The 26393-nt window shown below is 41.4% G+C and overlaps 1 protein-coding gene across 1 annotated transcript in view; it reads right to left on the minus strand.

The window, feature by feature from the left end:
- DCC (DCC netrin 1 receptor) overlaps positions 1 to 26393 on the minus strand; it is a 596500-nt gene that overhangs the window by 74929 nt on the left and 495178 nt on the right. The window contains exons 13-16 of the mRNA XM_075726297.1: positions 24285 to 24426; positions 21647 to 21757; positions 16376 to 16570; positions 793 to 888 (exon numbers count right to left, since the gene is read on the minus strand). Coding sequence (XP_075582412.1) covers positions 793 to 888; positions 16376 to 16570; positions 21647 to 21757; positions 24285 to 24426 — 544 coding nt within the window. The remainder of the gene's footprint in view (positions 1 to 792; positions 889 to 16375; positions 16571 to 21646; positions 21758 to 24284; positions 24427 to 26393) is intronic.

Raw genomic sequence — 26393 nt, forward strand, 5'->3', positions numbered from 1 at the left:
GCTCTGAACACCATGGGTGAACCGCGAGAAAAAAATTTCACCAAATGATGGTGTCACTCCAGAGGAAAAACACTTTTTTTTTTTTTTTTCTCCTCAGTTCTGTTCTTTCAACCCCTTGTCACTCCCACCCGCACACCAGTGATTGCAGAAAAGCCATGAGGCGGTCCGGAAGATAGTGCTACACAAGAATAGTTCTGATTTTCTAACTTTGCTAGCGTCTCAACAACGCATCTGTGAAAAACAGCTGCCCAAAAGCACCCTGCTCCATTACCGCTGGGTAATCCCTTCTGCGAGCCTTATCCTGCCAGGAAAATCTTATCAGTATATTCCTTCACCTTTTGCAACCCCTCTACATGCTTCCGTAAAGGTGCATGACGACAGTGTGTTTTTAACTAATGCATTTTAAACTGCTTTAAAAAATGAAGAAAAAAAAAAAAGATTCATCTGGGCTTAATTCAGCAAAGTTATTCACCACTATCCTGCCCTGATCTTTAAATATTTAAATTGTTTGGGGGTCATGCTTTTCGCAAGCCAACCCGCACCAAAGAGCAAGCACTTGTAAGCATCCCATTAAATTTATACAGCCAATTTCTGGAAAGGGTAAATAATTCATTCTATCTGTGTAGTTACAATAAAGTGGAAAATGAAACTGATTTATTCTAGCAGGGACCTGGAGGCTGCAGAGCTCTTCTCTTCCATTGCCTTGACCAAAACGTTTTGCCTAACGTGCACCTTTGTGAGGCTCATGTTCACCGGCGGGGAGCGGATTATGACCCAGCACTTGCGACTCACCTGTCATCGACCTGGTGGTCGCACTTTCGTACAGAGGCACCCCCTCGCCTGCGTTGTTAAACGCCTTTAAGGAAATCACGTAATGGGAACTCGGCTCTGCAGGAGAAAACAAATAAGGCAAAACAAAGCGCACACTGTTAAAAGTCAGATCTGGGATGTGGAACGGACGAGCGCTTTCCTGAAAAACAAGAAAAAAAGAAAATAAAGTTAAGCAAACGCCTGTGCAAAGTGATGAGCACAACTGCTGCCCACCACTTTCATTTCCCTTCCAAAGGCTTTATTTATCTCAAGCGCCTGGTGCTATCTCCATCAACAGCGAGCCGAAGCTCTCCTTTAAATCACCTGCAGCTTTGCCTGTGTAAGAAAGCTGCAACCGACTTTGTGCATGAGCCGAACCTCAGACCCATCGCTCTGAGCAGAGGAAGCCTCGGACGCGGTGCTACGAGCAGTGCTACACGGAGGCGAGGGCTGCTGCGGGGGGCCAGCGCCTTCCCACCGGCTCCCGGACGGAGCCGGGGCAGCCGGGGCCGTGGCTCCGAGCTCCGGCGGGCAGGGAGGCATCCAGCCCCACGCAGCCCCTCACGAGGACGTGCTGCCGTCCCGGGGGTGATGCGGGAAGAGGTGGTTGAGGGTCACCAGCGACACGTTGCTTTGGGGTCCTCGATCCGTGGCAGCGAACCGCAGGCGTCTGGGACTCCAGCGACTTCCACTCATGCTCCTGAACCCAGCCCAGAACAGGTCGTGCACCCCGGTAATCGCTTTCTGGAGGGTGAGCAAAAAGCCTCCCTAATTTCTTGATGTCAGAATTCCATCGATTTATTTATGCCTTTATACCTCACTGAGAACTCCTCACACTATGCTGTAAATACAAAGGATGCAGCAGACAGCAAATACCACCCGGGAATTAACTCCTGAGTGCACGGATGTGCTACACTGGTTTGTGTCCCCTAGTTTAGCATGGGGCTACTCTAAATATATCCCTAAATGAAGACAAAATGAAATAAGCATGGCAGTCCCACGTTGGGTTTTGCTGCTGTTTTCTCAGAAAAACAAGGCAATCCATTTTCCTGATTTTTTTTCCACGTGAATTGCTTCATCTCCCCCCCCCGGCCCCTTATTTTTTTTTTTTTAGCTGTTAATTCTATTTGTACAGAAGAAAATTGCAGCTGAATACATCGGGCGCTCATAGGCCTGCCAAAGATGAGACCTGCCTCCTCAAAGTTCTTTACTGAAAAATAACAAATGTTTGTATGTGAGGAGGCATTTATTAACGTGACATTGCAAAAGACCTGCTGCAGATTTACATATTTCATCTACATTAACACCAAATCAGCTCTGCATGATTAATACTATTACAGTGAATCTGAAATGAGTAAATAATCTTTAAGTACTTATTGCATATTGTTACTTATATCCTTTCTACCCACCTATTTTGTATTTAATTTTACGTCCAGAAGAAACAGTGACATTTTTGTTTAATATTCAGGTGACTTCTGCGCTTCTATCGCAAAAGAGCTAAACTTTAAAGATTGCCAGATGAGTGACTGGTGCATTAATAACTCCCTGAGCTAAGTATCGTACAGTTATTAATTCAGTTGGTACTCGCTGTAATATCATTAGTCATAAGGAAATTATTTTGTATTCATAGAGACGTAGTATGTATTTTCATATGATTTCCACTATATATTAGCATACTACTTTTAATTTCTAATTTAACTAAGAGTTGTAACTCTCCAGATCCCACACAAAGATTTCTTTATTGAGACACGAAGTCATTATTTAGCTGCGTTTAATAATGTCATATGCATTAGTTTCTGCAGAAGAAGAAGAAATTCATACGCACAGTCTAGACCGACTCCATCTCTCCCTTCCGCCCATGTCCCAGCTGTTGCGCCCCTTTAGGAGTTCTGAAAGACGTCTGGCAGAGCGATGCAAGGGCTTAACAGAGACCATTCACTACGGCACACTTGGGGAAACGCAGGCAAGGATACCAAAAGATGAAGTTTTAGGACTTTGAGATGTACCAGGTATTTGCTATTACCAGCAGCGAACGCGGTGACTATATTGCAGAGGACACATAGAGACGGGCAGTGGATTAATCGTACCGCTTTCTGTAAGTTAGGCGCGTGGTTTAGCTCATAAGGGCTGTCCCTGTAGTGACTGGAGGGACAAGCACCTCTGAAGGACGATTCGCCCCATGCTAAGCAAGGTATTTAAGAAATATAAGGTGAATCAACCTGTAAGGGTTGGTATGTGTCTCCACTGATTATGGCCAGAGCACAGACGTGTGGACTTCACTTGGCTTAAATTTTAAATAACAATGCATTGGTCAGAAAAGAATGTCACCCTGAACGCTGATTTTTTTAAATGTGAAAGACTACTTGAGAAACCTGATTCTAGAAATTACTATCAAAACCCCCAAAACCCCATATAACCGTCACGTCTAATCAAAATACATTGTGAATTCCCAGTAATGAATAAGCACAATGAGTGATTTACTATAATTTGATCATGAAAAATATACTCACGGAAATTGATAAATCAGGTGGAAAAATGTGATAAGTTCACAGAAAATTTAGAAATGGAGACTATATAGCACATACTTCATTACAACTGCCCATATAGCACAATATATAGTCCATCAAATTTTATAAATTGAACAGACTGACACATGACTTATGTCTGTAACTAGGTTGGGTAAGGTTACATTTGCAAAAATGAGCTAAGATTGGGATGAGGATGCGATCTGTAGCTTTCTGTTAAAAAGATGAAAAATTCAGGTGGTTAATTTGAGCTGCTGCTAACTGGAGCAATAAATAATTCCTTGAGTCTCCTCTTAGATAAAAGGGAAAAAGGCAATTTGCCACGGTACGGTGTTTGAACACAGTATGAGAGTTCGGCTGAGTCCAATACAACGAAAAAGCGAAGAAGCATTAGTATTATCACGTGGTAGACAGTTGTTTTTTGAACTGCACTGTATATTAATAACACTTACGGGGTCACTCTGGTGCTCTTTTGGGTAAAATACCACTGACTGGAGTGGGAGTTGAAATAAGGAGAGCTTTTTAGTGTAAACCTACTAATAAGTGCAGCAGCTAATGGAACAGAAGGGTCGTTAGCACTCCCGGCAGAAACAACGCAGAGAAACGGGGGCTTTAGAGATGACAGCTGCAGTGCAGCTGCAAGAATTGAGAGGTAAATTCTGAATTTTTCTCCACCTATAACAATGATGTTACCATTTTTCTTTGCTATTCTGGAGCAAGAGAAGGAGAGAATTATATCCTTTTTTTTTTTTTTTCCCAGCAGAAGAAATCTCTTCCTGCCTTTGAAGAAGCTGAGCAAAGAATTCAGCTTTAATTAGAGCATCAGCCAAGAATCCCCATGTCAGTGTTGGTGTGGAACATGCTCTGGAAATAAAGTTGTGTTCTGCAGTTCAACTTAAAAAAAAAAAAAGGACAAGAAGTTCAAACTAAGGATGAACAAAATTGATTTTTTCTACTGACAGATGTTGTTACTGGAAAGAAAACAATCAACAAATAGCAACTCATTCAAGATACCACAGTTATTTTCTTCTTTAAGAGGGTAAAATTGTGACATCTCTACAGCCGTTACATGGGGTCTTTTGATAAATGTTGAGTTTTCATTTATAATTTAATTTCGTCTTTAAACTCTAAATATAAAATAAATGCTTGACAAGTAGATGTGAACTCCAAAGCTCCTTGCCTTAAAACCACAGTGTTGGAAAGAGGGTAGCGCACTCAGCTCATTTACCAGATCAGCTCCTTTCTCTCTCAAATAAAAATTCATTCTCAAGTCCTCTTCTCATTTCCCATTTTAACAATACCCGCCAGAAGGGACCTGCAGAGCGCTCTGCAGACTGGCACCCTGGGAGAGCCAAAGCTAAGATGCCATCTCCTGATCATCATGAAAACGTTCCTCATCCCATCGCACCACTCAGAGCTACCGTCTGGCACTTAAAAACATCTGAATTTCTTCTAATGCAATGTGGCCAATAAAATAACAATAAAGGTAAGTAATACGTTCAATAATCTCCTCCCAACACCTTTGTCAGTGCCTTTCCTGATCCTCACCAAAAGTAGTTAGGTATCCATCGTGAGGAGCTATGGCCTCCCTGTAGACAAAGTGGAAACCATGTCAAAACAGATGGGGTCTGACAATATCCTGCAGTAAAAGGACAATGTGGAAATTGCAACAAGAGAAATTCTTATTAGTTATTAGGAAAAAAATAAATCTGAGGGCTGTCAAGCACTGAGGCAGGCGTCCAGAGAGGTTGTGGAACTCCCATCCTTGAAGGTGCTGCAGATAACACTGGTGTGACCCAGAGCTACCTTCGAAGCTGGCCCTGCTTTGAGCAAAACCTTGGACCATATGACTTGAGAGATCCCTTCCAACGTAAGCAACTCTGTGATAATTAATACCTGCTCACATAAACGTGATGAGAGCAGGAACCCGCCTTTGATGCCGAGCTGAGGAGGCAGTTCTAAGCCAGCTGCTGACATAGGACCCTTCCGTCCTCTGTTGCGCTCACTCTTTCCTTCACCAAAAGCATACCGACCCCCCTTTATTAGCAATGAAAGGATTGGAAACACAAATGCTAGACTTTGTTCTAAGCAGAGTAACTCCTGCAGGAAATGCCCTTTTGAAAGAGAAAAGGTCTTCAAGAGAATTATGTCTATGCCCTGTGTGTCCTGCCAGCACCACTGATGCTGAAAGACCGTCCAAAGGGCAGAAAAGCAGTCATCCACAATTATCTCAAAAAACAACCAGAGAACAGTCTCATTTACTCCTGTCTGGGTTTGTGAAAACATTACGCCTAGTAATCAATAGCACCGGTATCAGCTCCTAGACCTAGTAACATTAGTTTATTGCTAGGAAAAGGTGATCTATCTATAGGACAAATGTCAAATTGAAGTATAAACTCTGCAGACAAGGGTTATTGAATTCTGAGAAACCAGGAGAGAAAAGCACTTCCAGCATCAGTCAGATGTAGCGTACTACTTCTGTAACCTAGACCTGAAACGGAGAGTTGTAGGTAGGGCTGTGGCTGCTCAGACTGCCAGGGCTGCAGAACGCTGCCAGGAAAATGGAAACCACCCTCTATGCGTTAAGGAGCCCAAAGCACAGTTTACAATAAACTTTTCAACTAGCAATGCCCCAACAAACAACGCTCCACCCAAAGCAGCTGGAGTTCCTGCTGGAGATCTTGCTGTGCGAGAGGGCTCAGAGGGAATCGGAGGGGTTTCTCTGCAAATTCAGGAGGAATCTCTTCACAAGGGAGGGCACCTGGGTCAGACCTTGGCAAAAACTTTCTGCGTTTAACAGACTACTAAATAAATTTGTGCTTTGAGAGCTGCAGTGGCAGGGCTAGCCAGATATCCAGGCATAATACACTGTGCCACGTATGATATTAAAGCCTTGGCAGAGTCTTGCCTGGGGGTCGGGAAGCCTGGGGTGATTTGGCCTCCTCTATACACAAATTACCCTTATCCTAAAAATAAAGATGCCTTGACTCTGATTTTACAAATATCCAGCGGGCACCGAACAACCAGCAGATTAATTCCCATTAAAAGAAACAGTAAGTGATGTATTCCACCTCTTGGACAACATACACTTCCCCTGGAGAGCAAAAGCTTAGAAGCAGATTTTAGCACAATCTAGGGAATTGATATCCATATTTAAAAAGAAGAAAAAAAAAATCTTTTAATCATATTAGCAAATTTAACTATAAATATTCAACTAGAATAGACTATCACGGTAAAATTATCCAAATTAGTTTCTCCCATGTTGTCAGCTAGAGAAAACCAGTTTTATTTTATTCCTTCTATGCACTTTGTACAACAGCAACAGCTGCATTTCAGGGGTGGATGAAGAGATAATTTCTGTGATGGTATTTCATCGAATATATCAAGTAATTTGGAAAGCTGTCACTACCAGAAAGGCTAAAATGGGTAATAAAGAGCTCATGGTCGCTTTCAATAAAACTACAGGACCTACCAGTGAATTATCCTTTCTCTAACACAACAGAATTAGCATATATTTACATCTTCTGGTAAACTGAACAATCCATAACAACAGAGAAGAACTTTTTTCAACTAAGTTAAACTCACCAAATGTTGTAAAATTCAAGTGTGCATTTTCCAAGGTTACAGAGGGTGGGCTTAATATCTTCTTCGTGAATGGAAAGCACAAAATGTAAGTTTTGGAAATCTGGCACATTTTTTCCATGCCAAAAGGTTTCATCCAGTGTTTAAACAAAGTCAGCTAAATAACATGTTTTTCAAGCATCAGGAGCACTAGTATCTCCTGAAAATCCATTCCTTCTGTTTGGGATACAGAACAGTAATGCAGATTGCTGACTGAGGCATCCAAATTTGAAACTTTTGTCCTGGGAGAATTCCCAAGTGTTAAAGCCCTCTTTAGGAAAAAAAAAAAAAAAAAACCAACCTGTTTTGAGAGTGAATATAAAGAACAGTGGAAACTTGGCTTCACATCTGCAGTAAGTCACAAACTTCTCAAGAAATGATGGACAAGTCACCATTTTTTCTGTGTCTTCAGTGCCTATAGGTTTTTTTTTTTCTATTTCCTGCAGTCCTTTGCCTACGAGCTCTTTGAAGTAGAGTCTCACAATATGTTTCTATGTTAACTAGACAATGAAACCCGGATCTCATCTTGAACCTCTGGGCACTACTGTAGCACAAATAGCAAAGATATGTTAATACACAAACATGCTTAAAATTTCTCCTAACGTTAATTGAAAATTGCCCCTGAGGAGCACCGTTCTGCTCATCTGCTTCACAGAGATGTGAGGGACGAGGGACAGAGGGGGGTCCTACACATCTACATTTCAAACAAATACAACCTAATCCGTAATTTTAAATCCAATCTCACCGTTGAATCTGTTATAACTGTTGAGGGCATGTCCTAGCTCTTTGGGTGATAAACTAGGACTCCAGTCATCTTCCAAAAATGTGGTTAGGTAGCAATACCTGGGGCTTTGCCTTACTCTGCTGCAGTGTGAGCTCCAGCAGCGTCCTCCAGCATCCTCCAGCAACTGGACCTCCTCGTCTTCTCACAGGCTGGGTCTTGGCAAGACATCTCTCAGCAAATCATCCGGAGAAGTCAACAAAGACCTACCCTGGAGCCGTGGTGCCTTTGGGTGGGCACACCACGCAACGCAGGGAAGACGTGACCCTGCAGTGAACCAGTGAAGGTCATGGCATCAAAACAGGTTGCTGCAGCTGGATGACAATGATGTGCCTCGCTATTCTGGGGGGTGCCTGTATATTTATAGGTACTCAGGCTGATTCGGGAAACATTTAACTTCTAAAGCACTAGGGAAAGTGTTTAACGGAGCAAAGAGAATTTATAATGAGGATCTGTTAAGTGCTTTTATTTTAATGTAGTTCAGGAGATGAACAGCAAATCCATATTTACAGTTGTTTTTAAGATGTCATCTCATCATACATTATGCCTGCTTGCTGATTTCTCTCGTGAGCTATGTCCTGTGCGCATTATAACAAAGTGTGCAGGGTTTTTTTTTTTAAGCAAAGCTGTAATTTCAGCATGCTTAGAAATAGGTCTTGTCTCCTGCGGAGATGTGAACCTTTACAACTCCCGTGGTGCATTGCAAGCTCAGTGCACTCCCTGTCAGTAGGGATGCGAAACAACAAAAAAAATCCCTATGCGTATCACATACATTTGTTATTGATGTTACAAATGCAGCCAAACTCGGGACGAGTAAAGTAGTGTAGCAGAAAATGAAGTGTAAGACATATGGACAAATGAATAAAAAATGAATAGCTGTGACTCGAGATGCTTTCCGATATCAGAGGAAGTGCCATCAATGTACCAGTAGGGTTAACTTCTGTGGGGGCAAGGTTTCTTCAGGCGCTCGTACACAAAAAAATAACATTGAAAGTTGCACCATGAGGAAGAGGTTGTGTTTTCCTTTGCAAAAAATAAGTCTTTCATCCAAGCAAATGCGCATCTATAAGCCTGGGTCACTTAGCTGTTTTGATCTCCTTGGCATCCGCGACTGAGATATCAGTAAGACTCGAGAAGGCAAAGCAGTGTCGTATCCATCCTTCTCCCTGAAAGCTAAGCCTTGCAACAAAGCTTCATTTTTTTTGTTGTTGTTGATGAATGAATGTAAAGAAAAAAATATTCTTGGCTGTCTGTTATTTCTATTATAATTTGGGATTAAGAGCTATTCTTAGGCATTCTGTTCTTTACCAACAAAGAGGAGCAATATTCACCTCTTTCGTTCCATCTGTTGTCAATAGATCCTAAACATTTTGTCAGGGAAGCCCGTTTAGCTATTTTTTACAGCTGGAGAACTGAGGCGTAAACAAACTAAAATGTCTTACAGAAAGTCAGCCAGAGTGAGGCGTATGAGCGGATTCCGACACGGAGGCATTTGGGCAGGCTAAAATTCACTTTAACATGAGGACACTCCTATATCCACGCAATCTCTGATTTGGGGGTGTTATGCAAGGTCTGTTTGTAATGTAAATAGCGTGCGGTTCTCAAACCGGCCGCTTTGCTTGCGAGCAATCTCTCCATACTCTGTAAGCAAAGCAAAATCAGGGAGAAATGAAAGAAAATTGTTGCATGAAGTATTTGCAGAAATGGCAGCATTCTTTAAATGACAGTTTTCAAAGGCAAGAAAGAAAATGAACAGTCCCCGGAGTCTCGAAGTGCCTTTACTTGTTAGTGTTGTGCTTTAATGTGATCTATGAGGGAAACAGTGAGATGAATAAAATTTAACATATTTTTGTTTGATTTTTACTGCTCCGTTTTGTATTAAAAATGCAAAGGGAAGAAAACAACCCAAAACTACATTAAAAAGCCTTTTTGTTCCCTTTCATGTCTTTTTTTATAATCCACAACTGTCATCTGCAAAGATTAAAGAAAATGAAGAACCTTCGTTCTCTCCCTTCACAATAAAACAAAATGCTTTTTTGCCTCGTCTATGCATAAGGATCAAATTTAATCTGATCCGCAGTTAAGATGAAGGTGAATTTGATGGAACCCTTTGTATTCCTACCGGTATGTTTGTTAAAATATAAATTCAGATCTAAAAGCTTTATCTTCATTTCTTGTCACTTGTAATTGTCGCTTTTTTTTTTTTTTTTAAGTTTTATTCCTTGAATAACGCAGGGATCTGTAAAGTTTAACATTTGTGCCATCCAAAACACTAGCGCATCACCTGAACAGTAACACTGGCATCAAGGTACGCAAAGACAAAACCACCCCGACACGGCCATGTCGTGTTGAGCCCCTTACACCGGGCCATATAGACCAGGGCAGACCATGCAGCCCCCTCCAGCATTATAAAATGACTTACCGGTGCGAGTTGTTAACACGTTCTTATTATTCATATGGTAGCTCTAACTCTCCAAACTACTAATTAAGCAGAAATTGTTCACATCCATTAGATTTTTCTCTTCAGAGCTTAAAATTTTCAGATGCGTGTAGCTTCAGGCTTTATGGGAGGAGAGGGAGTAACTTTGAAAAGTCTTTGCTAGATTTTGCTGCATATTATGCACTTTGCTTTCATTGCTGGGCCAGCAGGATCAAAGGTTCAAGTTAAAAAGAGACATGAAAATAATATTTCAAGACGTGCACTCCAGCTTCCCAATCAAACTCTTTCAAGAGGGTGCATACAAATTCCTACACACTCGGGGAGATGAATGCAGCTTTTTCTTAGGTCATACAAAGGCAACTGTACTTAAAAACTCTTTCTAAAATCGCACCTTGTTCTTCTGTTCTCACATACGCAAGGGGGGAAGAAGGGATGTGCTCTGAGGAAGGAAGTCCACATTTCTGTAAGACTCTGGAATTTGGTACAGCTTTTCCATCTTATTTAGTTTTATAAATGGTTTGACTGTCTGTAAACCAGTCATTTTTATACACATTTTCTCATGGAAAGACTTAGGGCATTTTACAGGTGCAAGTATTATTATGGATGCCTGAGGAATTACCTTTTGTGCTCAGCTTAAAACTGAGTTTCAGGTTTTCAAATCTGCATCTCTCTGCTTTCTCTCACATGGCGCAAACACCCTGTCATCAGCTGCAGAATTATTCTATCGTTCCTATTCAAACGCTTTTTTAAAGCATTCTTGCTGTTGGGATGTCACCAACATCGAGCAGAGGCCACCGCGTGCGGCAACGGGAGGTTAATGGTCACCCTCAGGGTCTCCTTACGCCCAGCCTACCACCCTTCTCATGACAGCTTCCTACCTTTTCCCCTTATTCCAGTAAGTTATTAAAATATTCTGGACTGACTTATGAAAATATCCCAGCATGACACAATAATGTTGTTAACACATTGGGAAAGGCTGTGATAGAGTCACCATCTTTCATTTTTCCAATACATTAATTAAAAATACAGCTTTATGATCTACTAAAAGTTTTACGCAAATTATTACAGCTGGTGTGGTGTTTCAGGTGTTTTGGGGTTTACGTTTGCAGAATCAGTATATGGAAGTCTCCTTGGTATAATTCTTCCCTTTTCTTTTACACTTTCATTTCATGAGTAAGCTTTAATACAAAGCTCCATGGAGATGAGCCCAGTCAGTTCATTACTACACTTAACGCCTTCTGAATTGGATCAGTACAGAAATCGTTACTTCTTATGCATAAAAGAACAGAACTGGCATCTGTGAATTTTCCAATATTGTTAAAACCACCATTAATCAGCCAATAACCTTGCCATTTATAATCACAAGCAAAGAATTAAAAAATATTAAAAAAAAAATTTTTTTAGTGGCTCACTAGAAGTGGGTCTCCTTGTTAGAATTATTCATTGGAGAGTCAGTCAAGCACTGATTTTGCTGTCACAGAAAAGGTTGAATGAGAGCAGGGGATGCTTGCTCCTGAAATTTATGAGACTGACATCAAATATCTTTCGTACACTGCAGAAAGAAAATACAACAAATTCTTCACTGACAAAGCTGAAGTCTCTGGGTATTCTTATATTCTTCTGCACCTGTGGAGAGTGTCTCCAAGGCAATAGGACCCCTCAGTCATGAGAAAATCACTCTATTTAATTCATCCTAGAGTACAAGTGTTACCTCTATATAGTTGTATTCAAGATGATCATCACATAGAATAAAGTTCTCAATCACTATTATGAAAGACTGAGTACTTTTCTTCATGTTTTTGAAGTGATTTATTCAGTCGCTGAAGTGCAGTACTCAGACGAGTGCTGTAACAGCTCAGGTACGGGCTGATTCAGGCATTAAAAAAGTTTTGCTTGAAGGAAGTAATCAAGTACCTGAAATGTGATGCAAAGCTGCCATATGATTTGTGCATATTGGCATTACACCTGCATTGTCAAGAGGGAAGGAATTAAAAAGCAGGTCACTGTGAGCGTGTAGGTCTCCATCCTTCCCCTATGGGTGATCTACTTAACGGAGATCATCCGTTGCTTCCAAGCCTTGTACTTTCAAGCAGAGTTTAAAAGTATTTAGGATTATGAAGGTGCAGTGAAGTGTCTAATAGGATTTCTAAAGAGACTTTGATATCTGACTCCCATCCAAAAGCAGTAAGTACTACACAGAAAGCATTTTTAGTCAATCATCTGCAGCAGACTGAAGACGCAAAGATGTTTGGATTATCGTAACTAGCTCTAGAATGGTGAATCCTCATGCGTAACAATGCACACCATGGCTAAGCTACGATTGTGGACATCTGCCATGGTCAACAGGGAATAAAAATCAGATGATGGAGCTGTCGAATGGGCTGAACTATCCTGGCTGTTGTCTTTTCCCGATTGATGGACTAGAGAAGGAACATGGGCTGATATGGCTCAAACTCAGGTGACTCGGTTAAACATCTGAAGTTGGGTAAAATAAACAAACAGTCTAGAAGGTAGGTCAGAGAGTTTACCATTAGTTCTGTCCTATCACAAAGGTTTCACTGACGAACACCGACATACCACAATCATAAGTGAAGCTACTGTCTTCTCTACAGCCTCGCTGGACCGGAGATAAACAGTCCTGAGCTTAAAGCATGGGCTACGGTTTGTTTCTGACTCTGCCTCAACTTCACTTTGCGATACTAGGAAGTAATTTGGGATTAGATTTTAGAATGATAGACTTTCGCATAAAAATTGCAACAAATTACGGTATTTCCAGGCACGTACAACAGACATACCCAACCATCTGCACTCGTAGGGCGTGCGTGCAGGTGGCCAACAAAGACCCACGGCTGCACAAAAAAGCGAGGGAAGGAGGAACAAAACTCGCACAAGTATCACCACGAGGAACTGCAGCCTTACATATCCAACAAGCCAGAATTGCTACAGCAACCCTATCGCACATCTACGGCAGGAACCGCCAGACAAAGGGAGAGCACGAAGGCAGGAATTTCCAGGGCAACCGTATCGCCGATGCTGGGAAGGGAACAAAGCCAGCGGGCCAGCCTGGGGGCTGCCAGCTTCCACTTTCAACACCCACATGCATCCCTCTTCTCAATCTTTCAACTTTCAAGTCTTTGGAAAGACGTTGAGGAGATGCTTTTGTGCAGGTCTGAACGCAGAGGGAAGAAAATTGTTCTCAGCAAAAAGATCAGTCATGCATGTATGTGCGCATGTGTTGTGTCAGGGTGTTTTGCATCCCTGTTCAACCCAGTATGGCACTGGTTTTAACAGAGGAGTTCCTCACCGTCATTTCTCTCAGGACTACAGCACAAGCTTATAGCAGTAAAATAATGCCTGATGTGGACCTGGATTATTGGGTTTGGGCATCTGTGTGCGAAAATGGTGACTGTAAATGAGAGCTAGGCAGGATTTCTGAGAGGCAGCTGATGTCAAACAAATCTGATTGCTCTTTAATGAAAGTATCTACCGCTCTAGAATCTAAATGACACACAGGTTTGCAGTGTGCTTCAAAATAGCATACAAAGGAAAAACAAAAAGAAACACTGCAGTGAACCTCGGGAAGCTGCAAAAACTCAATTTTTCAGCTACATACATCACAGACTGGATGGAGGCGAAGTGGGGTGACCTCTCCGGAGTCTCTGTCTAACGAGACAAAGGAGAGCTGGGGAGCCAACAGGAAGCAATCGCTGAAAGCCGCGAGGATCAAAAGGGATGAGGTCTTTGGAGGGGAGAGAAAACTCACTGAAGTTCATCATTTATTTAGGTATCAGACTTCGCTGTCGCTTTCGCATATTACGTGGAAGATAACGTACGCCCCTCGTGCAGAGGTGTCTTAGGAAATCTTACAACAGGTGGGATGAGTCCACATAACATCTAGGAAATATTTTTTCCCCTCATTCCTGCCAGCAGCACATTTTGATTCATAACCTGATTGAAAACAGCATTTTTATTAGGAAAAAGAATTCTGTCTCATCATTTTGTGTAATTTTCTTGTAATGGTTTCTAATAAAGTGGGTGAATAATGAAGGAAGTGTTGGCAACTGTTCTAATTTTTTAAAAGCTTTCTCTGGGCCCTTGGTCACATCCCTCTGGGGTTCATTTTCTGTGGCTATTTAAATGATGGAATTTAATTAGTGCAATTATTCATGGCAATTGATTTTCAAAGTTGTACTTGTGAATGTTCAGAGAAGTTGAATTTAAAATGCGCACATCAGGATTTGTGACCAAAGTGCTTGTATCCTTATCCAGTTAGGGACCAGATGCATGCGGCTTATCTGGACAATGACAATGAAGTTACATTGCTCACATTTTTAATATTTGCAATCAAACCAAAAGATGTACAATGAAAAGATACTTTCCATCTGAATAATCCATAACTTTCATGAAACCTCAGTCTGTCGGAGGATGTTCAGCACAAAAACAACCAACCCTGATTTCAGTGACCGAATTATTTATAACTAAATATCTGATATGTTCAAAACAGTTTCTTGACATTTTCTAGATGCCCGAGTGTTACTTCTGTAATTAAAGTATATTTGTGAAACATCCTCCCTGCCTTGCTAGACTTTCTATGTACTTCTGCCTGTTGGCACAGCCAAGATTACAGGAGAACCCTTTTAATGCACAGAAACAGTTCTAATTGAAGTATGCTATCAGCTTCCCACAAATACCAAGTGTAGTTACCCTGTTAGAAGGCTTTTGTATCTGCAAGTTGTTCCTAGCGTATCTTCTACCTGATGGAAGCGGCTGTCAGAGGTTCTGTGGGCAAATATATTCATTGGTCATTTAATACATGAAGGAGGACAAACACTAAAGCTTCACAAAACCCAAGGCATTTCTCCAGTTGTTAATCAAGCTGCTTTTTGTGAGAGCTGACCATTTGGAACTGTATAAAACCGAACTGTGTAGGCATCTTCTCCTTAGCTTTTCTCAAAGCCGACGCACATTGGCTTAGATAGCTCTGTCCATGTAATTTTCTCTTCTAGTACTTCTGGGTCAATAGTGGTGAAAGACTCAACTGAAAACTCATTAAAGATAGGAAGCTTGGGAGAATGTAAATCTCTTTTGAATTTAAAAAAAAATACCCAAAACCCCAAACTTTGCATTTAATCCTGACCATTAGTTATTAGACACACACATTCAGTAGTAATAGCTTTTATCTTTACATTCCACAAAATTTCTTCCATAGGCCAGTCAGACACCTTTCCGTTTTGCATAGTAACTTCACACTTGCACAAAACATTATCAAATCTGCCTTTTTCTGTAGAACCCGCTGAATATTTGGGAGTGTTTATGCATGGCTCTCTGCAAATACCTCCATCATGAAATATACATCTGGACATAGAGAAGCTGCTTGATGAAGTAACAGTAAAAACAGTTTATTCTACTCGCCAGGTTTCCCCAAGGAAACAGCAAAAAGGTTGGATGATGCAGTTTCACGGTGCTATAAAATACCAATTCCAAAGAAAAGTGTCCCCAGATATCAGAGAGTTTCGGTCCTACAGAACTGAGATAACTAGTCTAGCTGTGCACCCCTAATGCACCAAGTTAATGAATCTTCCTGTAATATCTGATCGTTCCCAGGTTATTAAGAAGAAAACTTACCATTTTTACCTGGAATAAAAGTGCTAAAGAAGAAACGACACAGAAACTGTTAAACTTTTTGACTTCCTTTAAACTTTGAACTGTCTTCCCAGTGCTAGGAGAACGGTCCGTCACCACTGGAAGGATCCAGGTCCCCGCGTACCATGCTCAGAATTTAGATGAACTGTCACAGAGGCTGTGCCATGAATAATGAATAACCACCTCTCTCCTGGCACCATTTTGACAGACACAAAATAGGAGTTTTGCGATTGCCATTAAATTCAAGTATGGGGGGCCAGACCAGAGAATGACATCTTTAGGTCCAGCTCTCTGCACAAGTGGGAGTCAGTATTAGGAGCACACAACTTAATAAGATCGACTGAATAAAATGAGCATTTGATCCAAGAAATTTGACGTGTTTGAGAGTATCCAGAGTTTTGAAGATAAGACCAAATGTGAAATGGAATGCAGAAACAGCCTAAGCAAGCAACACATAAAGGAAGCACCAATGATAGCCTGGAAATAAACGTGCCAAAATAGCATGTCAGAGGAACCTCTTTTCATGAAATGAAACGAATGAGAACAATTACTTACCCAAATTTTCAATAGAATAATAACGCTGTTTACTGTCCACCCGCACAGTCTCAGCATACGGACTGCCGACGCCGTAGCCGATGATGTACCCGCGGACGACAATGTTCGGGTTCAGCGGCGGAGTCCAACTCATGACGATACTTGTTGTCAAGGGCCTGACATGAAGAGAGCTTGGCTGGTCAGGAACCTGAGATTCTGGGATTTAAAGAAAAAAAAAAAAAAGAAGGATTAATCAATATTCTGTTCATTCAATCTTACTATCCATAATGTTTGAGTTTAGATTAAAATATCTGCACAAAAAAACCAACCAGGCGCCCCAGAGTTACATGCAGAGCTTACATGCAATTCCATTTCTAAGCTATAACCTTCCCTTCCAAGAGCACCGATATGCCTCATCCCATTTTAAACAGAGTATCTCCTAGTGCTTTCCACCTTTAGCAGAATGCTACCAGAGGGATTTAAAATGATGCAGGAAAATGAAAGATGACCTGCAAGAGAATTTCCAGTAGGACAACTTTTCTCTTCCTTGGTCTATTTGCAAGTTCGGCAGGGTCCTGACAGCTGAGCGTATGAGTTGCCTTTGCGCCCACAGATTATTTAACAAAAAGGTTTACTTTGTTTGTGATATACGAGTATATTCTGGCAATAATCTGTCTCTTTCCCATGAAAACAAGAAGCAAAATTTAACTCTTGGACATGCATGTCTTGCTTTGAAGCTGCTTTAAATAATACGCCAACATTTCAGAAATGAAATAATAGAATAAGATATTTTATTTACAGGTATTCCCAGGTAAAATTCATTACTTTAAGTAGTAATTAATCACTTGAAGTCTATTTGCCTTCTATAAGGCTAATTTTACTGTAAAGGTTAGACGAGTAGATGCCTTTTGTTTGAGTTTACCCGATAACTACCATATCACAAGTCTCTTCAGAGGAGCCGCACAGTAGCTTGTCTTTTTGAGAGCAGAAAGAGACAAGTCACTATTTTTCCCCAATGGAAAGGCTTGCAATATAATAGATGAAAGCTTATATGGAAGGCAACAAGGACAGGGTAGAAAACACAGTAATAATATAAAAGGAGGTAAACTCCAACAGAAGACACTTGGCAGTTGTGAAGCATTCCCACTGTAAACCTTGGAAAAGGTAATAAAAAGAATTAACCCTTTTCAATAACCAGTGCCGTACATGTGTCCTTGGTATTTTATGTGCTTTCAGATGAATTCTTACGAACACATTACTCTGAAAACCTGTAGCACCTTCAGGGAAGTCCGATTAGTACATTACCAGTCTGAAACACCAAGCAACTTTAGAAGTCCTTTGCATTCAACTCCTTAAAATTGCAAAGCATGGGTCTTGTTTAGAAGTTGAAGAAAATTCACTGAAAAGTAGCTACTCACACAAAGAAGAAACAGATTGCACCAGTAGTGCCACTGCAAGTCAGGTTAAGTGGCCATTTACCCCCACACTCCACTCCCAAACTTTGTTTTAATGCAGAAGCAAAAGTTACTTGGGCAGCTATTCCTGAACGGTGCTGTTTGAAAAACAAATGACAGAAGCATTTCTTACAAGCCCCAAAGATAAAATAACAATTTAATGCCTTCAAATGAGAACTTGGATAATGTAGCAACACTGCAATTCCTCGGAATTCCTAAAAGTAACAATTCTCAGGCAGCAAAGGAGATCAGAGCATTCAAAGAACCGATTGCCTTCAAATGATAATTTTTACATCCGACACAACACAGGGATTTCAATTGCAGTACAGACACCTCTAGGCAGCCGTTTGGGTTAAAACTACTTTACTCAAACATTTCCTATTCTTTATTTCAAACAATTCAAAGATACAATTCATGCATTTCAGAGCAAAATCATGACTTCTTGCTTCAGAAAGCAAAAGGCAGTTTAAGTTCTTGTCCCCTTCTTATGAATTAAGTCTCTAAAATGGAGCTGGGGTGAACAACATTTTTGAACTGCTTTTCAAATATTAAAGTTTCATAAACACAGCTCTTTTCTGAAGATGCATTTTTTTGCTTCAGCTTTCTGTATAGAGCAATTTTAATTACATTTTAATTAGCTTTGCTTTCAAACGTTCTCTGGAAAAACATTTTTCTTATTCTGAAACAGCTCTGAATTTTAGAATTCGTGTCATGTATTTCACAACCCAAAGTACGAAGTTAAAAGTCAATCAACTATTTTTTTCCCCTCAAACAAAATATTTTTTGGTTCTCTTTACAGTGAAGCATGCTTTCCACAGCAAGGACTTCTGCCAAACTTAACATACAGCCAAACATCTAAATCCATCAGTTCTTCAGGAAGGTGGACCTTTGCATGGCTCTGCTGATTTTCAGTGTCCCAGCACTCAGATATCCAGGTGTAAAACTCTTATTGAAATATGTATCTCATATTCCAGCTTTCTTTGTCAGGCTATTTCCTTGCAGTTCTAGGCCAATACGCTTACTTGTGTTTCTCCTGGGCTTGAACATGATGCCAGAACTACTGAGAAGCCAACCTTGAGATCCCGTTCTCCTACATGAAGCGCCAAATGACTTCTTCACCCTAAGTCCCACATGAGCCAAAGTTACAGGCTCCCTCTTAACTGCACCAAGAGTTTATCGCTTGCTGTCACGTAGGGAAATCTTTTGAGTACTTGTAAGCAAATGCTGTGCTCAGGCACATGAGCTGCGGATGTCCGCCAGCCCCACAGAGCAGCACTTGGCACGCAGGAGGAGAGTTCCTCAGTAGATCTCCTTATGAAAGCAGATTTCTTGGTGCTGCATTACTTACTCTCTTCCCTTACGGGCAATTAGGTTCCCAGGAAATGGCAGCTGAAGTTCTGTGTCACTGCCTGGCGTGACATCTCCTCCTGGGATGCCGCGTCTGCTCACACGTGCCTCTGAGCCCTTCGCTGCGTTTCTGCGTGATGGTTTGAGCACCCACGTCTTCCATCCGAGGAACACTGCACTTAGGGCTACCTAAAGGTCCCTAATTCCACTGGCAAACTTGAAAAACGCTTTTCATTTGGGTCACTTCAACAATTTTTGTAGACATTCAAAGATGTGTATTTTACAAAGTCAGGGTAGTTTTAACTCGTCCCATTTTGTTCACATATTTCCCGAGTCACTTTTCAGTATAAATTACAATATGATAGCAGTCTAGCTTGTCATGCTCCTAAAGCACTAATTTAGAGCTGAAGCTAAACTATAGCACCATCTAATATGTATAACGGCTTCCATCTGTTCAATGCAGTAATCAGAAACCAAGCATCCTAAACCCATTTTCCTGGAGGATACCTTTGCAAAGTTGATCAGACATTCTCTTGCATCCTTGCTCAAGCTATTTAAATCCAACCCTTTGGGGAAAGCACTGCTTTCAATTTCTGAGTTTTCTTTTTCTTTTTAAAGCACAAAATTTGGGGCTTAAAATAAATATTTAAAACCTTCCCAGCTGTCAGTAAAGGCACGCGAGCTTTCCAGGGAACCTTGAAGAAGCAGCTATGTTTGGATTTCTAATCACTTTAACAAAACACACTAATTAAAAAGAATATCCATTGGGAGTTGACGCCGTTCTCCAGGATGCCGTTCGTCTTCGCGTTGCTGATGCCAACCAGGCTTCCAGTGAGAGCAAGAAAAACTGCATTAGCCATAGGAGCAGCGAGGGGACTGCAGCTGCCAGCCTGTGCTCCAGCCTTCCCCTGCTTAGCTGACGCTTGCAGGACTCTGCGTCACTACAGTAACAAACAGATTTCTCCCCGGGGTTTCGCAGGGCATTTGTATCTAGTATGCAACACGGTGCATTCCCAGCATCAGGCTGCTGCAGCTTCACGAGGATCATTCATCACTACTGCAAATGCAAATGCATGTCAATACAATACACGAACAAAACGGCTTTGCTTGGATTTATTCGCATGCACCTACGTCCACCGTGCGTCTCCTGTCATTACTCGGTTAACACCTTTGCATGCACGCGTGTATTTGGGCACACAGACTTCAAAGGAACGTAGCATGTACTAAATGCAAATCAAACCCAATGTGCTCAACCGTGTCACTTTCTTTTTGCGTACTGCGGCGTGTTCGGAATCTTTTACTCCCACCAGTGAAAAGTCGGCTGTTTACACCTTAACACCACCATTTCTCAAACTGCCGTCTAGCCAACGCGTAATTAGAAAGATATTGTCATGCACCACGGCATGTTGTGATCCGTTGGTGTAGTTACAACGCGTCTAGAAGCACCATATCTTCTTTAAAACCTTGATGAGAAACCACAGGTACTGGTTCTCCCGTTTTGCGTGCCATGCATCGCAGTCACTCCCGGTCTGCTGGAAAATTGCATTTGGACAGAGGGAAAGGCAGAAATTCTTCAATTTGCAAGGGCTGATTTTGAGATCATAAGGAAAGCCAGCCAGTCAAAAGAAAGGCAACATCAAGTACTACGGTGCATTTAAACTGATTATTTATTTATTCTTTCATCCAGTCTGCCTTTGATCCTTTTTAGGTGACTTATTTTGTTTTAAAAATCATAGCAATTTTCATCAGTTTCCTTTTATTTTCTATTCATCTCCTTCCTGCTACATATTTGCTTCTTATGGATTGTCTGAGTTTGGCCGTGACTTCCATCTGTCAGATTCTTTGTTCCATTTGATTTGCACTGTTCAATTTTTTTAGGTAGACTTTTTCATTACTCTCCTCTTATTCCTTTACTACTTCAAGTATTCCAGTCATTTTATCTAACCCTTTCATTTCAGTGTTTTTCTTCCCTTTTGTGTCAGCATCTGCACTGATTTATACAGCCCACAGTTTTCAGGTATCTGCATCCCATCATCTTTCACTAATTATTCGGCTTCACTGCCAACCTGCATTTTTAACATCTGCAAATGAAGCCTGGAAAACAGGATTTGACCTATTTGAATATTTGCTTAGTGAACTGTTAGGATTGTTGGCATGGTTTTCATTGTTTCTTTGATTGATTATGTTTATCATTTATGAAGTTACAGATTCACTTTGCCATATCACTGCGAATGGCCATGATGCTCAGGAGCTAAATTCTGGCAGAGAATTATTCTAACAAAGGTTTCTGACCCCTTGGTCTTGGTGACGACAGAGAAAGACAACCCAAGGCTTATGGGATCCAGAAGTATAAAAAAATCCTCTGTTGGTGGGTGTTTAGACCCCCGGCATCTCACCCTAACCTCAGCCTGGGTGACAACTGCAGTGTCACCCCTCGGCTATACGCTAGAAGGTTTTTGGAGACAACAGCTTTGAAAAGAGATGCATTTACCGTCGAGATCATTCTCGGGTGTTTCTGCTGTGTACCAGTCCGAGGGGGGCCCTGTCCCATTCACTGTCATGGCAGCCACCTGGAAACTGTACTGGCTTCCTTTCTCAAGTCCTGTTTGGAAAAAAAAGGCAAATAAAAATCATACAGAAAGAAGAAGATGAAACAACCAAATTTCTGACAACACCAGACTTTGCAACAGACTTTGCGTAAAATGAAATCTTAGTAAGCCATTGGATTTACTGTATGTAAAGAAACATATAGAAGCGCATATACACGCATATATGTAGAAAATATATATGCAAATATATAAAAAGGCGTTCCCCCAGCACACCGCAGCCCCACGTAGCGTCTCGCTGCCTATACGGCACACGTACGCGGGGATGGCGGATGGGCAGCACCCTCCGAGTGAGCACCTGGGCAGGGGTGTAGCAGAACGGCTCCGGGGGGAGGTCGCTATTCGCGTGGGAAAGCACATTTCTGACCAAAGGAAAAGGCTTGAAAAGTAGAATGAGGGCTGCACTGGCCCAGGACTAGTTTGGGTCGTAATTCCCATCAGTTGTGCTCAGAAATACAAAATTAACAGAAGTCCAAACAGTAGAAAAACGAAGAATTGCTTTACGTAAGTAAGCCATTAATTGCACGCTTCACAAAACCAGCTCACTGCTTTTAACATGCGGGGAACTGCAGGTACACTCTCCTTACGCGTACAATTTGTAGGCTAGGAACTAGGTTAGCAGCCGAAGAGTGTTTTGCTTTCCGGTGCTCCTGATTAACTTCAGAGCACACAGTTCAGGCAAAAAATAGGAAGTCTTACCAATATTATGAAATAAGCACGAATTCAGAAACAGACGTTTTCCTCTGTGGCTACAGCCATCAGAAAACAATTACTGCAGCGTTCCTGAATGTGCCACAAGACTTCCAAGTCCCTGAGGTGGAGATATAGGTTTATCTTTCTGCTCGGTCTATACTGACCACAAAGCACAGGAAAAACCTGTTTCATTTAATTGCAAACATTCTCCGGAGAAGAACGCTCATAATTAAAAAGAGCAGTTTAACATTTAGCTGACATGGAAGCCTACTCTAAAATTGATAGCGGCTATTTAAAAACCTGCATTGTAACTCTAAACTCCTCTGCTGTTGCAGATGTTCTTATTATCCCATAAAGCACCTGCCTACCAAATAGGATTGCAGCAAAGATGTGAAGTGCCTACATGTTAATATTTAAAATGTCCATTTAGAAGAGCCACGCAGCTCGGTCTCCAGCAATCACGCTATACGCGTGCAGAAAGTAATAACGAGGTCCGGATATTTTTCTTAACCGCTTTCCAAGATTCGCATTCCCAGGCTTTGTGAAACAAAGCACTTCACTTTGGGCTGCATGGAGGTGAGCCGTGGTGGGGCTGCGGCAGCCAGGAGGGCTGGGGGCTGCCTGCAGCTCACCGTCCCACCGGGACTCCCACAGCTCTTCAAGCCCGGAATAATTCATGTGAAAGAAAGAGTTTGCTCAGGACGTGGGGATCTGCCACAACAGAGATTAATCTGCTCTGCTTCCACAGGGATGGGATCTGCAGGGGTGGTGACGCTGGAGCTACGGAGCTACATGCCTTCGCTCTGGGACCTTGACTGCATCGCTACGTTTTCTTCTCGTAGCCATCAGAGCAGCAGCAAGTCAAACATCTGAGCAGCTTTCTTCATTATTTCTATTTTATCTGCCAGTAAATAGATCCTTTCCAACTTGTCAAACATGCCATTTCCCCCACAAAAGTGGTTGTTTGCTGTGCAGCTATTAGTTACGTAGCCTTCACAAGAGGAACCGTGGGGACTCTGGTCAAGACCCTACGTTAGACGACCAAGTTGAGATTTCAGTATGTAAGGTCCTCCTCATAAAAACGTTCTACTGTTGTTTTTATTTGATTTTGCAATAAAATACTGTTTTTCCTTCCAAAACAGAAAATGATACAGTTTATTCTGAAATACGCAATTCAGAATTACTTCTGATTTTCACAGATTACACTTTACATGTGAAAGTAAACATAATGCGGGTCATGTGAGGTGAAATCATGGTTACACTTAATTCAGGGGCAAAACTTTGACAAAATTTAATTTTCTCCCTTGATGCTTTGCTGCTTTTTCAGTTACGACTTGGGCAAAATGCAAGAATCCAGGTGAAATTCATTTTCACCCACCAGAATTCACTGTTACAATACTCATCTGGCTACTTTCACTCATTGCAATTATAGTTTTGCTATGATCTACAGTTGGACTTTCTGTTCCATGAGGAGATTGCTCCACTGAAAATCTTGGAAAAGAAACTAGGGAAACCGATCTTTTTGCACCCATGAGAAAACAGGAGATGTTGACCGAGTGCTCTAAAAAAACCAACTGAGGCTCAAGATACTGGACACAAGAAATTCAGCTTCAAATTCATTAATGATAAAACTCAGGAGAAAAACATATGATAAAAGCATTAAGGAAAAAATTGGTTTAAAAAGAGCATCATAAAGACTGTCTTTGTACAACACAATAAATGCTACCTGCCAGCAAAGAAATCAATGTTCCCTTGAAGTTAAAGTATATTTTATTCCCAAAGCATTTAATTCATCAAAACCTTGCAAGGCTGTACCATGTGAACACTGACCTGTGAACAAGTACCAGAGGTTGTTTGGCTCCAATGTTTCAATCTCACCCCTGCGGGTAGTCTTTCTATGTCGGATTTTATAGCCCGTAATAAATCCATTTTGAGTACCTGGTGGTGGAGGCAACCAGCTAACTTTGATGCTCTGTAAAAGAAGAGATATTATTGTTGATTTTTTTTTTTGCAAAGAAATGACAGAAATAAAGCACAGAAAATGAATAAAAAAAAAGAAGGCTATGTTTTTCTAATAACAACATGCATTCAAGTAAGTTATTATTTTGAGAGAAAACCAAATCAAATCTAAAAAGATTCACACTAGCATAAAGAAAACCGTACATTCTCTAGCAGTGGATGGCTACATAGACAATGGATTTATATCATAAATTTTCTCCCTTTTCAGGAATTTTTCATTTCAACAGGCCACTAGAATACCTAGGGTACTAGAAATATCAGCTCTGGGGTTGAGTAGAGACTGCAACCCATTTTGCTTTTCAGCCCCAAAAGTTGCCTCTTTTTGACTGTAGGGTACAAATATCAACCTGAGCCGTTCTAACAATTCTGTGCCAATTTAATTCCACAGACGTTCACAGAGACATTACTGCACCCTCATTATATCAATGTAAAGAAAGTTAAACCTCTTGGGAATAAACTTACTGCCGATCCCAACACATAAGAGAATTTTCGCCGAGCCATTCGCCAGAGTCAGCAGCCACACAATTAACTGAGACCAATCACTTATTTTTTTCTAAATATTGCTTGGCTAGCCTAGACTGCAAGAGGGATCTTATCTCAGCCTAACAGCCCAAACTGAAACAGCCTTTCCTGATGGCTCCCGACACATCCCTACACGGCCAGACACCTGTGTCCGCCACCTCTCTCCTTGGAGAAAGGTCTGAAGGAATTTTGTCACTGCGATACAGAAGCCAGTCCATGTACTCGGCCATTCCCGTCACCTTCTCTTGTACCTTTTCTTCCTTCCTGTGGTTGGCAGAGGGTGCACGGCAGGTTTGTGCAGTGCCGCAGTGATCATTTTCTTTTCAACCCTGTTCGTTTTCCAATAAAGCCCAACACTCAGCAGTGCTTTTACCGTCGCAAACCACTGTGCTTCCAGACTTTGAACAGCAAGACCTCCTTCCCGAGCAGCAGCAGCTAGTTCAGGGCACAGCAGCGGGTACGTATGTTTTCTCTGCATCGCCTTATATTTAACCACATGGAATTTCATTTGCTCTTTTATCTCCCAGTCACTCAGCGTTGTAAGGATTTTTAGCAATCAGCTTTCACTTTTGCCACACTAAATTGCTAACCCTTGCTTCCTCGCTCTCCATCCTGCGCACCAGTCAGCGTGAACCCCAGCACGCATCGCTGGCGCTCCTCAGCCGAGACAAGTCAACACCTTCTCCGTCCTTTGTTCTTTATCGCACCGGTTGTTTATCACAAAGGGATCTTTTTCCCTATGCTGCAGCAACTGCATTTCTTCAGGAGCCTTTTGTGAGGGGTCTTATCAAAAGGCTTTAGGAAACCCAAGCCAACGATATCAACTAGATCTCCTTGCCCATGTGCTCAGTGATTCCTTCAAAGGACTTTAATAGGCATGTGAAGCAGGACTTTCCTCCACAAAAGCTGTATTGATCCCTCCTCCTCATATCTTGTTCATCCATATGCCTATTCATTCTATTCTTTATTACAGTTTCTATCAATTTGTCCAGGAAAACCACCAGATTTACTGGGCTGGACTGATAAGAGAGCTGATATTGTACATCAACATTTCTCTGCTAAAACAATCTGGGCACCAGCTGTTCCTTGCTAGCCTCCAGTCCTTTGAGAGTTTTTACTCAGCGTGATATAAGGTATTCATGGTATTACAGGTTTCTCACGGAGCAAGGCCTCACCATTGCACATTTGTATCTATACTATCTCTTACAGCATTGTATTACGAATTTTTAGACAGAGAAAAGTCAGCCACATCACAGTGGATAGTTTTTGACCAAATACAATTTATTACCATTATTGAGTTGCTTAGTCCCTGCATAAATATGTTATAGCGCATATCAAATTAATTATTGCAATAGAGAAATCAATTTTGCACATATACTGCCCAGTGATTTATTGTTA

Source organism: Pelecanus crispus, chromosome Z (assembly GCF_030463565.1).
Source record: "Pelecanus crispus isolate bPelCri1 chromosome Z, bPelCri1.pri, whole genome shotgun sequence".
Taxonomy (NCBI): domain Eukaryota; kingdom Metazoa; phylum Chordata; class Aves; order Pelecaniformes; family Pelecanidae; genus Pelecanus; species Pelecanus crispus.